Source organism: Podarcis erhardii (assembly GCF_964252035.2).
Source record: "Podarcis erhardii genome assembly, chromosome: 2".
Classification (NCBI taxonomy): domain Eukaryota; kingdom Metazoa; phylum Chordata; class Lepidosauria; order Squamata; family Lacertidae; genus Podarcis; species Podarcis erhardii.
The window spans coordinates 61,373,042-61,385,282 of NC_138498.1; the positions used below are offsets into that span (position 1 = coordinate 61,373,042).

Below are 12,241 nucleotides of genomic sequence, written 5' to 3' on the forward strand. Positions count from 1 at the left end.
TGGGGGAAGTCCTTGTGCTAATTGGACAACTTTGCTAGACTCAAGTCATGGAACCCCAATCCTATTCTACAGAAAGAAAGGCTTCCCACCCCGGTTTATATGGTGGGAACAAGGACTGCAGGTGGCTGCTCAGGTGCTTGGAGAAATGAGAAGTAACTGGGAGACAAGGAGCATAGTGGCACAAATGTTGGGGTAGCACAATGGAGCTGAATAGCCAGTCGAAACCATGGTGGTCGTAGCAACAATATTATTGAGGTGAACCCAATGCATCTGCTCAGAGAAGCATTGGACCCCCTGAACCCATTTGAGTTTGACAGGCCTAGAGCAAAGCAGGATAGGTTGGGAGATTGTTGGCAACTGGCTAACAACAGCTTCTTCACCCTGCTCTCTTTCCACAGTCACAATGTTTTGAAAACTTCAGAACTTACGTTCCGTTTCCTGCTCCACATTTCAGCCTCCACCACCAACCTGATTATTCCACAGCACTTTCATGGATGCAAGTGTGTCCACTTTGAAATCGCATTTGGAGTTCCATTAAAACGAACAAACAAAATGTTTCTCCATGACCCAAGCTCCCTAGCAGCACTGCTGGCATATTTAGAATCAGAAATTTGGATATTAACATTCTGTGCTCTGTTTATATGCCTCTGATGTATAATAAGCCTGCTCGTTTTAAAGCCCTGCTACTTCACAAACAGCAAACCCTTCAGCTTTTATCCTTGGACCATACAGAGATACAACAGAATTAAACCTGATAAGAGTAACTGGGAAGTAGAAAAATCAGAGAAAGACACAAGAAGGTGGAATGGGCTGCCTCCTTTATAAGCTGGCACTTTCTGCTCACAGGAACATTTAATTAATTAATTTCTCCTGGCATGCTAGCTGTTCTTCCACAATATACTACTTTTGCACCTCAGCATACTACCTTACTTTCAGCACAAGGCTCTTCCTCCCACGTTGCCCACCCAAGAGAAAACATTTATACTCACCAAACAGACCCCATGTTCTCTAGTTTATTTGCCTCCAATCCCTACAAAGCCCACAGATACGTGCAGCTCTTCCTGCTTAATTTACATGCCAGCCAGCACATTGTGAAAGCTCAGTTCTACTGTTTGCCTGACAATTCACCCTTTCACGCCAGTGTTTGAGGACAGTGATGTAAAAGCCTTTTAAGACAGAGCAACACTCACTTTGGTGTTAGCAACTTTTTTTCTGCAGGGTTCCCCACCACACATGCAACCTATATGTGCATAGAAAAGTGCAGACAATGAGTGTACATAGGGCTAAGGAACAGGTCTTGCCACTGCATTGCCACTCCCACCCACACCTTACCTACATGCACGTGCAGGCATATGAACAGTATTGTTGATTATGCTATTATAAATAGCAATGAAAATTGTGTTTGTAAGGCTGATCACTTGATATTGATGGTACTGCTAATATAAATGTGGAGGGGCAAAGGGGGTGTTGAGGAACATAATGAGTCATTAGAAAGTTGAACTGCTTTTACCCACTGAACAGAAACCCTGAAGATGATCTAGTAACCTGTGAATTGACACAGAAAGTATTGGGTGGTGCATTTACTTCTAGTTCTGCAGACAATAAAAAGCACCCAGGGACCTTGCCCCATTGGACCACCTGCTGGTAAATGCACCAAAGTCTCTCCAGGGACTTATTTCTAAAGTTTACAAAATCAGATGTAACCATAATGTCCCTAGAAGAGCTGAGTACAGTGGTACCTCCGTTTGCAGACGGGATCCGTTCCGGAGGTCCAGCCGGATCGAGGTTTTCGCAACTGGAGAGACCGCTTCTGCGCATGCGCGCACGGCAAAAACCCAGAGATATACTTCCGGGTTTGCCGCTTACATATCCTGAAGTTTATGTAACCAGAGAGATACGTAAGCGGAGGTATGACTGTATTATTTGGGAATATGACACAATGAATTTTGGCTGCATAACCTTTATTAGATGGTTAAGAGGATTCAAATAACAATTTGCAATAAATATAAAGGTGTCCTGGTGGCAGTGAAGTGCTGGGTATTTCTGGGAGGATTGTCATTAGAAACGTAATATGAATTGGTTTGGACACTTGCTTTTGCTGAAAAGCCGATGTGTCAACTGAAAGCAGCCAAAAGACTAATGGACTGGGACTCATTCTGTGGTACACAGCACAGCTTTACTAAGCATCCTTCAGACGCAAAAAAGGCATTGGAGGGACTTGCTTGAATGATCAAGAAAACATACCACTGTCACTGCCTAACCTTATTACCCAGTCACACGCAGCTGATTTTTGTGGTGCTAGTTTTGTTAAACATACAAGATACTAATTTTTAAACCTTTTTCTTGAAAGGTTTTAAATAAAAATTACAACCACCAAACAACTACTATTGCTGAAATATTTCAGTCGTTGATCACATTAGTTTTTCTTGCTCCTATACCCAGACTATCACATATAGTAAGTGATTCAACAATCATATGAATTTATGCTCATTTGTCACACACCTGGCAGCACACAGGGAGAGCAAGTCCTTTCCTACACATTTTAACATGAGTAGCATTGCTCCATGCACTATGAAGAATTGGTTTTGAACAACATTCCAGAAAGGAGATCACTGCTGCTGTTGACAGCTCAACAATTTTCATCAGGACTGTCAAGTTAATACTACGGTCCTCACCATTTAATTCTTTCTGCATATTCCCACTGAAGAACTGCAAGTGGACTGTGCTACTGGGAAGACCATTGGGATTTGTCTTTGATCACTAGAATAGGGTTGAAACAGAAATATAAATCACTGAAACAACAGAGAAGGCGGCACTGGGGGAAGAATACTTGCAAATAGCCATGAATATAGGATATGGGGTGTAGAAAGAAAGAACCAATTCTTTTCAAGCAAAAATTAAATCTAAACAGCTTTTTGTTTAGCACTATTTAGATGCAATACTGCCATAAGATTTGATAAGACTAAGGCAACACTTTTAGGCTTTTTATGCAGCACTTTTTATGCATTCACTAGTTCTGACTGCATATTGGCCAGAAAGGGAATCTCATTGCTTGGGGTACGTGATCAGCTTTCCAAAATTTCAAAGTCACTTTCAGCATCGAAAAGCAGAGACAGCTTGAGCAGCTTTTTGGCAAAGTCAACTGGTACTTTGCAACAATGCACAATCATAACAGTGAATGCATGTCAGTGAGAAGGGAAAGACATGTAGAGGAACCCAACACTTTCCATGGATAACAGATGCCTTGAGACAGCACACAAAGCACACATGCCATCTACCAGGCTATCCCCGTAGGGAGGCAGTCACTAGTGAAGGTACTCCCATCTGTCAGCATGGGACTGGAGTCAAGAGCAACATGGAGTTGTAGAAACCACATGGGATTAGTCTTCCACAGTCTTGGAATTGCTTCCATGAATGCATTAACTATGGATGCAAGACAGCCTGTTCTGGTAACTGCTTCCATCAAAAATATGAACTGCAATGCACATCTACGTGCTCAGAAATAAATTGTTACATGGCCCAAGTACTGTAAATAGTTCCTTGCAGGGTGTCTATCATTAGTGGTGGTGTTCAGCAAGCAATATGAGAGTCCCTACAGCAGCATTTCTGCAGCCTGATGCTATTAAGTTGTTGTGGATGACAACTCCCACTGTCAGAGATGATGGAAGTTGTAGTCCAAAACATCTGGAGAAGCCTTCCCAATAGGGTTTCAGACTGATCTAAAGATAGAAGTTAAAAGTGATTAAGGAGGTTCATCCCTGCTATCCTCACTCCTCCTTCCTCTAATTATTCCACTGTCAAAATTCAGTTTGCAACCTTCTTAGGACTTGAAATCCTCGCCTTGAGCTCACCAGGTGACCTTAGGCAAGACCCTCTCTCTCTCTCTTTCTTTTTTTCTTTCTTTCCTTCCTACTCTCTCTCTCTCTCCCGCACAACCAACAATTTGGGGATAATACTACTTTCCTACCTTACAGGGGAATTTAAAGTTTACAAGACAGTGGGTGTGCAACACTCTGATTACTCAAGAGGGATTCGATGTTTTAACAGGATTACACACATTGGTTATAATTAGCATTTCTAGTATCATCAGTCATCGTCACCACCACTGTCATTCCTACATCTAGGCAACTGAACTCAGTTCCAATAATTTCAGCAAAGTAGCAATGTTTGGAGCTCTGGGCTTCCCAATACTTTTTTGCATCCTGTTTACTACAAGAAAGGAAATGAATGCATCCCTTCCAGTCATCCCACTCCCTTGCCTGGCTCTAATACCATTCATTCATCACAAGTTGAAGCCAGAAAGAAAGTCTGACATGCAGTCTAACCCCCCATACCATGATGTATATTTTTCTTCAAGTCAGTGCCCCTAAGTTAAGTGGAACTTCATCCCCAATAACTGTTTGTTCAAATGTTTGTTCTCTATGTTCTAAGAACAGGCTGGGGGTTTTGTTAGTGCTGCCCAACCATCACCTGAGCTGTCCAAGGTTGCACAGAACTTGATGATCAGGATCGTATTTTTATATGCATAGCTGTATTCTATTATAACTTCTTATGCGAACCAAGTGGATACATATTTCTATGAAGACTGCCGAACAACTACCTTTAATAATATATCCACAGCTACCCCAGCTATGGCCCCATGAAACAGCTCCTGGTTCTACTGTGACAGCTGCCTGCAACTTAGTCTATTAAATGTAGTCGTCACTCGTTCTGAAACAAAGCTGCTTCCTTCTCACAAATTTCTCTCATCACGAACAAATGGGCAAAGTCCTCAGATTCCAAACTCATAGCAACTCCAGTGGGAGGTCAAAGCTCTCAAAGAATCTAGGAGCAAGTGTGTATATCAAGATAACCAGTGGACAGGGAATGAGGCTGAGCTACTGATAGTGTACAGTAAGTCCACAGTCGAAAGCCCCCTTCTCTCCCTCTCTGCAATTATTGGAGAGATGTACAGATGTACCATAAATGTGTGTTGACACCAAGGATAAGAGACCAGTAGACTGTGGGTAGAATAAACCGTTTTGCTGATACGGTTTTGCAATAGGCCCTGGATGGATCTCACCACAATCTTTAGCACAATCTTTAGCACATGCCAGGAAAATGAGTTCTGAAGGAAAGAGAGAGAGACCATCTTGCAAGCCTGACAACGTTCACTTATTCCTCCCCAAACACTGGGTATCAAACAGAGCAAAGTGTTTCCTCATGATACATTCCCACACTGACATGGGATTTATTTAGAATATTTAGATACCACTCAGTAACAAAATATTATACTTTTTTGGGGGGGGGCAGGTTACAGTAAAGAAATATAGGTGAATACAGTCGTACCTTGTATCCCGAATGCCTTGGTACTCGGACATTTTGGCTCCCGAACGCCACAAACCCAGAAGTGACTTTTCTGGTTTGCAAACATTCTTTGGAACCCAAACGTCCGGCGGGGCTTCTGATTGGCTGCAGGAGCTTCCTGCAGCTAATCAGAAGCTGCGCTTGGGTTTCCCAACATTTTGGAAATCAAACAAACTTACAGAAAAAAATCTGTTTGACTTCCAAGGTATGACTGTACTGAAACCACATGACTGAACTTATTCACACAGGTCTTCCAAATAACGCACACAGACACTCCATGAGGCTGAAGGACAACAGTGAATGGAAAATGTCTACATGACCATAGTAACACATGTGGGTGCAGTTATTTGGACATATAGTGCAGCTCAGTGAAAATACACCATAAGGAACAAGCTCTGACACAGCTCTGGGCATATGAAAGTGGGATGTTCCACTGATTTCAAGGAGGCATTGGATCTCAACCTTTAGAAAGAAGTATCTGAAGCAGCATTCCATCACAAACCGATAGCAGCAAAAAGTTAAATCATACTATACTATGGGAAGGAACTGCATCTCATGTTACTACTGCTTCCATATGCAGCAGAGCCTCAACTTTTTCCCCTTTTCTGAAGGCATCCAGTTCACAATGTGCAGAGGAAGTGCTCTGCACATCCTGTTTTTCCAAGAAAGCAAAACTAAGTATTCTTTCCATAATTGTTTCACGCAGTTCAAATCCCGTCACAATGCAGGAAAAACACATTTCTATTTTGTAAAGTGGAAAACACTGCTACACCCTCTCACCGTGTTCCAAGTATTATGTTTTATAATCTTCGTTAAGCATCACGGATATTGTAAATGAACAATACAAGACAAGGCCCTTCTATTATGTGTACTGTACCTATTACTGTTTGCCTTTTCGTGTGCTATGTTACAGGTCACTGGTGGTTCTGGTTTTGTCTCTGCTTTAGAAGGAGACATAGGCATTATCTCCACAATGGATCTGTAAATGTTCTACACTCATGTTGGTTTAAGTGTCTAAAATACTGCCAGACTGGTTAAGATTTAAAAGATCTGAAATAAGCAACCAAAAGCAAGGAAAGCGTGCTCAGTATCATTTTGGCAGTTACTACCAAACTGTAAACGCTGGCTCACTTTGCATGTCTTTCCTTATATAATTGTGATTTACATTTCTTTATGGAGAGGAAGTCTATCATGTGACCAGAATCACATCACAAGATCAATCACTGTGTTGATCAACCACAGTGATGATCCGATCACATGATGTCCTCCATATCAGGGAGCCACAGGTGGATCACACAAAGCCATTATCTGTCTGCACATGCCAAACCCCCCCCCCACAACCTCTTACCCCAAAATAAGTCAAATCAGCAACTGTGACCAAAAAAAAAAAAACTGCAGCAAGCAATAGTTACTAACATGCCACAACAGGAGACCAGATTGTGTGAATCAACCCTGTGTTACTTTACTAAAAATTCTAATGTTTCCATAGCAACTGTTTGGGCTCCCACAAGCACACTTCCTGTACTTTTTTTTTTTTTTTAGTTTTATTAAATCCAAACAAGTTAGCCTTTCACCTATGTAATTGCTGTGCCAAGGAACGAAGCGGGCATGTATCTGCGGATTAGAAAGTGAATTCCAGAACAGCTGAAAAAAGGGGGGGGGGGATAAATTAAAAGGGAAAGCTGAGTTCAAGCTGGAGCCAGCAGACCTGAATTTAATCACTGCTCCTGCATTCTTAACGTGTGGCCGGGCTACTGCCTGCTTTTCACAAGGCAGACTTCTCACTTAATCACATAGTTGTATTCTATTGTGCAAACGAAGCAGATATATAGTTCTATCAAGCAGACATGTATTTCTATGAGGATGCCACCTTTTTTATTTGGTTATTAAACTCAAAACAATTAAGTTAAAAGCCTGGCCCGACCGAGGAGGAATGGTTGCTCTCAAAACGACGATTGCCTCTTTCAAGTAGCAAAGACTCTTAAAACTGCACAACCACAGGGCGCCCCAGGTCAGCCGCTTGCAAAGCGATTTTCAAGTCTGAAAAACACGCCGAAAAGAAGCGGAAGGAGGGAGGCAGGGACGGAGGGAGGAAGAGAGAGAGAATTTCAAACCAGGGCCATCGGAGGCAGGATTGGAAGTAGGGAAGGGAGAGAGAATCTGGAAAAGTGATGAAGGATTTGGCGATGAATGAGTCCGAGGTGGGGAGGGGAGGGGAGAGAGCTCGCACTGTGCAAACATCACACATCTCCAAAATACAAATAACAAGACAGCCTGCCAGCGAGGAGGACTGGCAATCCTTTGGGCCACGACAAACAAACGCACGCAAATGAACCGCGCCACGCGGAAGGTTATTGCAGCAGCTAACTTTGGGAGTGATGCTAAATGGATCCGGCAGAGCTGTCCTCCCATGGGGCTCGATCGGCCCACCGGAAAGCTCGGCATAACCTGCCACCCCTTCCCTACGCAAACACAAAGGCGCCTGCACTCTTCCAGTCGCGGACAGACACACACTTAATTCCCTCCCCTCCGACCCGAACAAACCTCTCGTCGTCCATTGTGCGCAGCCGGAGTGGAGCTTGAACTCTGCATGCACCCTCGTCTCCTGGCCTCGGGCAACGCCGCCGCCGCGTCTCCCACCGTTGTCCTCCTTGATCGGGGCGCAGCGAGCCGGCCGAATCCGTCAGCGCCTGTGATTCAGCATGGCTGCAGTCGGCTCCCCTCCTTCCCTCCGCGGAGCTGCTTCCTCCTGCTCCTAAAGCAACAGCAGCAGCAGAGCTTAGCGTTGCAGCAGCAAACAGAACACTCCCTACCCAGAGCTCCCCGCTGCTGCTGCTCTTGCTCCAGCCTCGGCAGCCCACTCCCTTCTGCCTCGCCTCCTCCCGCTCCAAGCTTGCTACTCTACTAGTCTCCTGGCAACAGCAGTTGTGGGCATAGGTGCATTTGCACCGCCCCAGATGCTGCATTTGCACAGTGCATCCTCGGGGCCTTTTTTATTTTAAACACACACACTTGGCAAATGCAAGAGAAATCACGTGCTTTTCTCCTGATCTGGTAATTCACCCTGCTCCTAGAACTGACGCTTTTTTTGGTTCCCTTCTTTCTTTTTTTCTACGGATGCATGAGCATTACATCATTTATCTATCTGGATTTTGATCCCGTCCTGTTCTAAAGTCCCCCAGCACAGGGAGCCACCTACTTATCACATAGGTAAAAGGCCGGTGAAAAGAGGAAATATTAACATCCAATGACACCAACCCTAGAATTAAAAGTATTTCAGAGTGGGCAAGGGCAAACTGATGCAAGTATTAGAATGCAAGGCAACTCATCTGAACCACTGGCTAGGCTCTCCTCTTGCAGCCGCAGAAAAACATCCTGGGAAATCTAGGCTGTATTCCTAAACTAAAAAGCAGTCCCCACTGAACTTGGAGCATGCAGGTGACCAAGTTCCCAGTGGGATTTGACTCACCCTTAAATGCCATACAAAGCTCAAACACACTTGCTGAGCTATAACTTTTATTGTAATCACTGCAGCAGGGATCAAGCCTGCAGATTCCCATTCACTAAAAACCCTTCACTAGTTTGCCTATTTTCTATCTTATTGAATAGTTCTGTTTATTTATTTATAAATCTAATCATCATAATTATTGAATTTGTATACTGCCCTTCATCGGAAGATCACAGGGTGGTTCAAAACATAAAAATACAACATGACAACACAAAATATGTTATCAAACAAAAAGAATAACCACCACACCGCCTGGTTGAAGAGGAACATTTTCACCTGGTGCCTAAAGTTGTAATGAAGGAGCCAGGCAAGACTCCCTGGGGAGAGCATTCCACAAATGGGGAGCCACCGCAGAAAAGGCCTGCTCTTGTTTTGCCACCCTCCAGACCTCTTGTGGGGGAGGCACACAAAGAAGGACCTCACATGATTATCACAGGGTCTGGATTGATTTATGTGGGGTGAGGCGGTCCTTGAAGTATTGCGGTCCTGAGCCGTTTGAGGCTTTATAGGTCAAAACCATCACTTTGAATTGGGCCCAGAAACTAATTGGCAGCCAGTGCAGTCCAGCCAGGATCGGTGCAATATGCCCCGTGACTTCAAAAAGAACTATTCAATCAAAATCAAAAATTTCATAACCCATTATATATTAACCAAACAACTACACAGCTCTGTCTTTGCAGTAGATTTTATATACTGTCACACATAAACACGCAAATGTAAGCAGCTTTCTGAAATATTTGAACAAATACCTATCTGCTGAAGGACCAAACAGTCTGTTCTTTCATCTGTCCTATACATTTCCACTCCTACAAAGAGAAAATGGAACATGTCAGAGGAACACTGTTGATTTGCCAAGACTAACATAGAGTAGTAGCGGGTAAGAGTGAGCTTCTGAATCCTTGGTTATAACCCTTATTAACTAAGTGATCTTAACCAGGTTGCAGTTTCTCAGCCTGTTTACCATATGAAAAATGGTTAATTTCCATTAGCGGTCAAGGTACATCTTTTGTCAACAGAATACAAATGTATTGCCTCCCTGCAAACTTACATATAACTTGAGTTCTTTCTCTTGCCTACAACAGGCTTTTTTTCCCTAGGGCTGCTTTTCCTGCAGTTTGTCCACTTTATTGCTGTCCGTCTGAAACCATTCAGCAATTTAATTTTTGTCCATGTTGCATTCCAGCTATAATGTGCTACAGTGTGCAGAAATAATGTTTATTTAAGCATTTATTATTGATATTACATGCTGCTTGTATCTTGGTCTCTCCACCACACCTGTTAGAAACCAAGGGCAAGCGGACTGCAATCTTAGCATGCATTTATAGAACTTGCGCATGACAAAACAGGTCATGCCCAAATACATATTGGACAAAGCATTTCAGCAAGGTATTAAAAGTATCTTTTGTCTACTTCCAAACTCCCTTCAAAGCTGAACGCGTGGAAGTTGTTTTTGCTAGAATTCCCATGCTCTGCCCTTCCCTATTAGCGCTGCTATAATTCTAAATGTACTTATTTTGATGCCCCCATTGAAATTTCTAGTTAATATTTTTAGGGTCAACGTTTTAAGCTGGCAAGTAATTTGGAAAGCTGTTTGAGAGGACGAGTGGAACTTCCTTATCATCTACCATGTTTAATTTAAAAAAAACTCCTAAGGAGAACTTTCTTTCCAATGGGTTTTCCCCCCTTATGGACAAGAATTCAACAAGCAAAACATTTTGTTAAACAGAAATAGTGATAGCACACAATTAAATACACATGAGTTCACCAAGGTGGGGAGAAGGGCAGCAGGGAGACATCGACTGTACAGTGGTACCTTGGGTTACAAACACCTCAGGATACAGACTCCGCTAACCCGGAAGTAGTACCTCGGGTTAAGAACTTTACCTCAGGATGAGAACAGAAATCACGCGGTGGCGGCGCAGCAGCAGCGGGAGGCCCCATTAGCTAAAGTGGTACCTCAGGTTAAGAACGGTTTCAGGTTACGAATGGACCTCCAGAACAAATTAAGTTTGTAACCAGCGGTGTTGTTGTTTAGGCATTTAGTCGTTTCCAACTCTTCATGACCCCATGGACCAGAGCACGCCAGGCACTCCTGTCTTCCATTGCCTCCCGCAGTTTGGTCAAACTCATGCTGGTAGCTCCGAGAACACTGTCCAACCATCTCGTCCTCTGTCAGCCCCTTCTCCTTGTGCCCTCCATCTTTCCCAACATCAGGGTCTTTTCCAGTGAGTCTTCTCTTCTCATGAGGTGGCCAAAATACTACTTTGTCATGGTGAAGGGGCTTGTATAATTCAGAGAAGCTATGAGCTATGCTGTGCAGGGCCACCGAAGACAGACAGGTCATAGTGGAGAATTTTGACCAAACGTGATCCACCTGGAGCAGGAACAGGCAAGCCACTCCAGTATCCCTGCCAAGGAAACTCCATGGACAAAAACAGCCAGAGGTACCACTGTACAATTAAGCAGGGTAGAAAAGAAACCACATTTTGCAAACTATTAAACTCAAAATATGAGGTGTGGATGATGGCTGTTGAGCAAGGACTCTGGGCTCTTATTAATTCCTCCTTGTCCTATGAGACATAAGAGCGCCCCATAAATTCTCTACGTTCAAATTAATCACAGCCATATAGAAGCGTTGCTGTACTGAGGTTGATTTCAGCGTGCATAAAACGACCCTTTCAGCACATACCTGATGGAACATAAAGTACAGTGGCATCCACCAGACTCACATTTGAAACTTTGGAATAATGTTTTCCCATAAAACTCTGTGAGACATGGGTAGGTAGGGGAAACTGTTTACTGAGGGGGGGCCTGTATTCTCATGTTTCTTATGAAAAACTAACAAAATCATTTTTAAAAAAACATGGATAGTATGCTTAATGCCTTGGAGAACTTACAAGGAGAGGCAGATCTAAATGTTAACTGAAAGCTTCCATAGTATAAGGGTGTGAGAGATTATTTATGAGTCCTACATACATAACTCCAATATTGCCAACTGCAGCTCTGTGCCTTAAAAGCTGCACATACCTCTTCTCCCATCACTGCAGTCCTAGATAGATGGAAAAACACTCTGCCATACATCTATTTCCACATGTTGAACCCAGTGTGCTCCTGTTTTGGATTCTAGCCAACCATGTCCTTATTTGAAAGAGTCCATAATAGTTCCCATCCCAACTTTTCCAATTTCCCTTCAACAGTTGGCAGGCTCAGGGCTTGGAAGGCTGTTTTGAGGGGAGGGGATTTCGCCACTTGGAATTTTACCCTCAACAATTATTCACACTTCTGCAAACCTTAGGGTTCTTGTAGCCTATTGATACCTCCTTCTTGTGCATGGCTAGTGTAGTTTTGGACACACAAGGAGTGACACACAAGAGTCACTGTTAAGGT

The 12,241-nt window shown here is 43.4% G+C and overlaps 1 protein-coding gene across 7 annotated transcripts in view; it reads right to left on the reverse strand.

The window, feature by feature from the left end:
• The window catches only part of KLHL3 (kelch like family member 3), a 51,767-nt gene that overhangs the window by 35,643 nt on the left and 3,883 nt on the right, over positions 1–12,241 (reverse strand). For 2 of the 7 annotated variants that reach the window (XM_081850360.1, XM_081850361.1), the window contains exons 3-4: positions 9,604–9,660; positions 7,891–8,101 (exon numbers count right to left, since the gene is read on the reverse strand). In XM_081850360.1, the coding sequence (XP_081706486.1) occupies positions 7,891–8,101; positions 9,604–9,652 (260 nt within the window). In that variant the 5' untranslated portion in view covers positions 9,653–9,660. Of the gene's footprint in view, positions 1–6,511; positions 6,533–7,890; positions 8,328–9,603; positions 9,661–12,241 lie in introns of those variants that run through there. The other 5 variants (XM_081850362.1, XM_081850363.1, XM_081850357.1 and 2 more) reach the window with 4 other exon arrangements.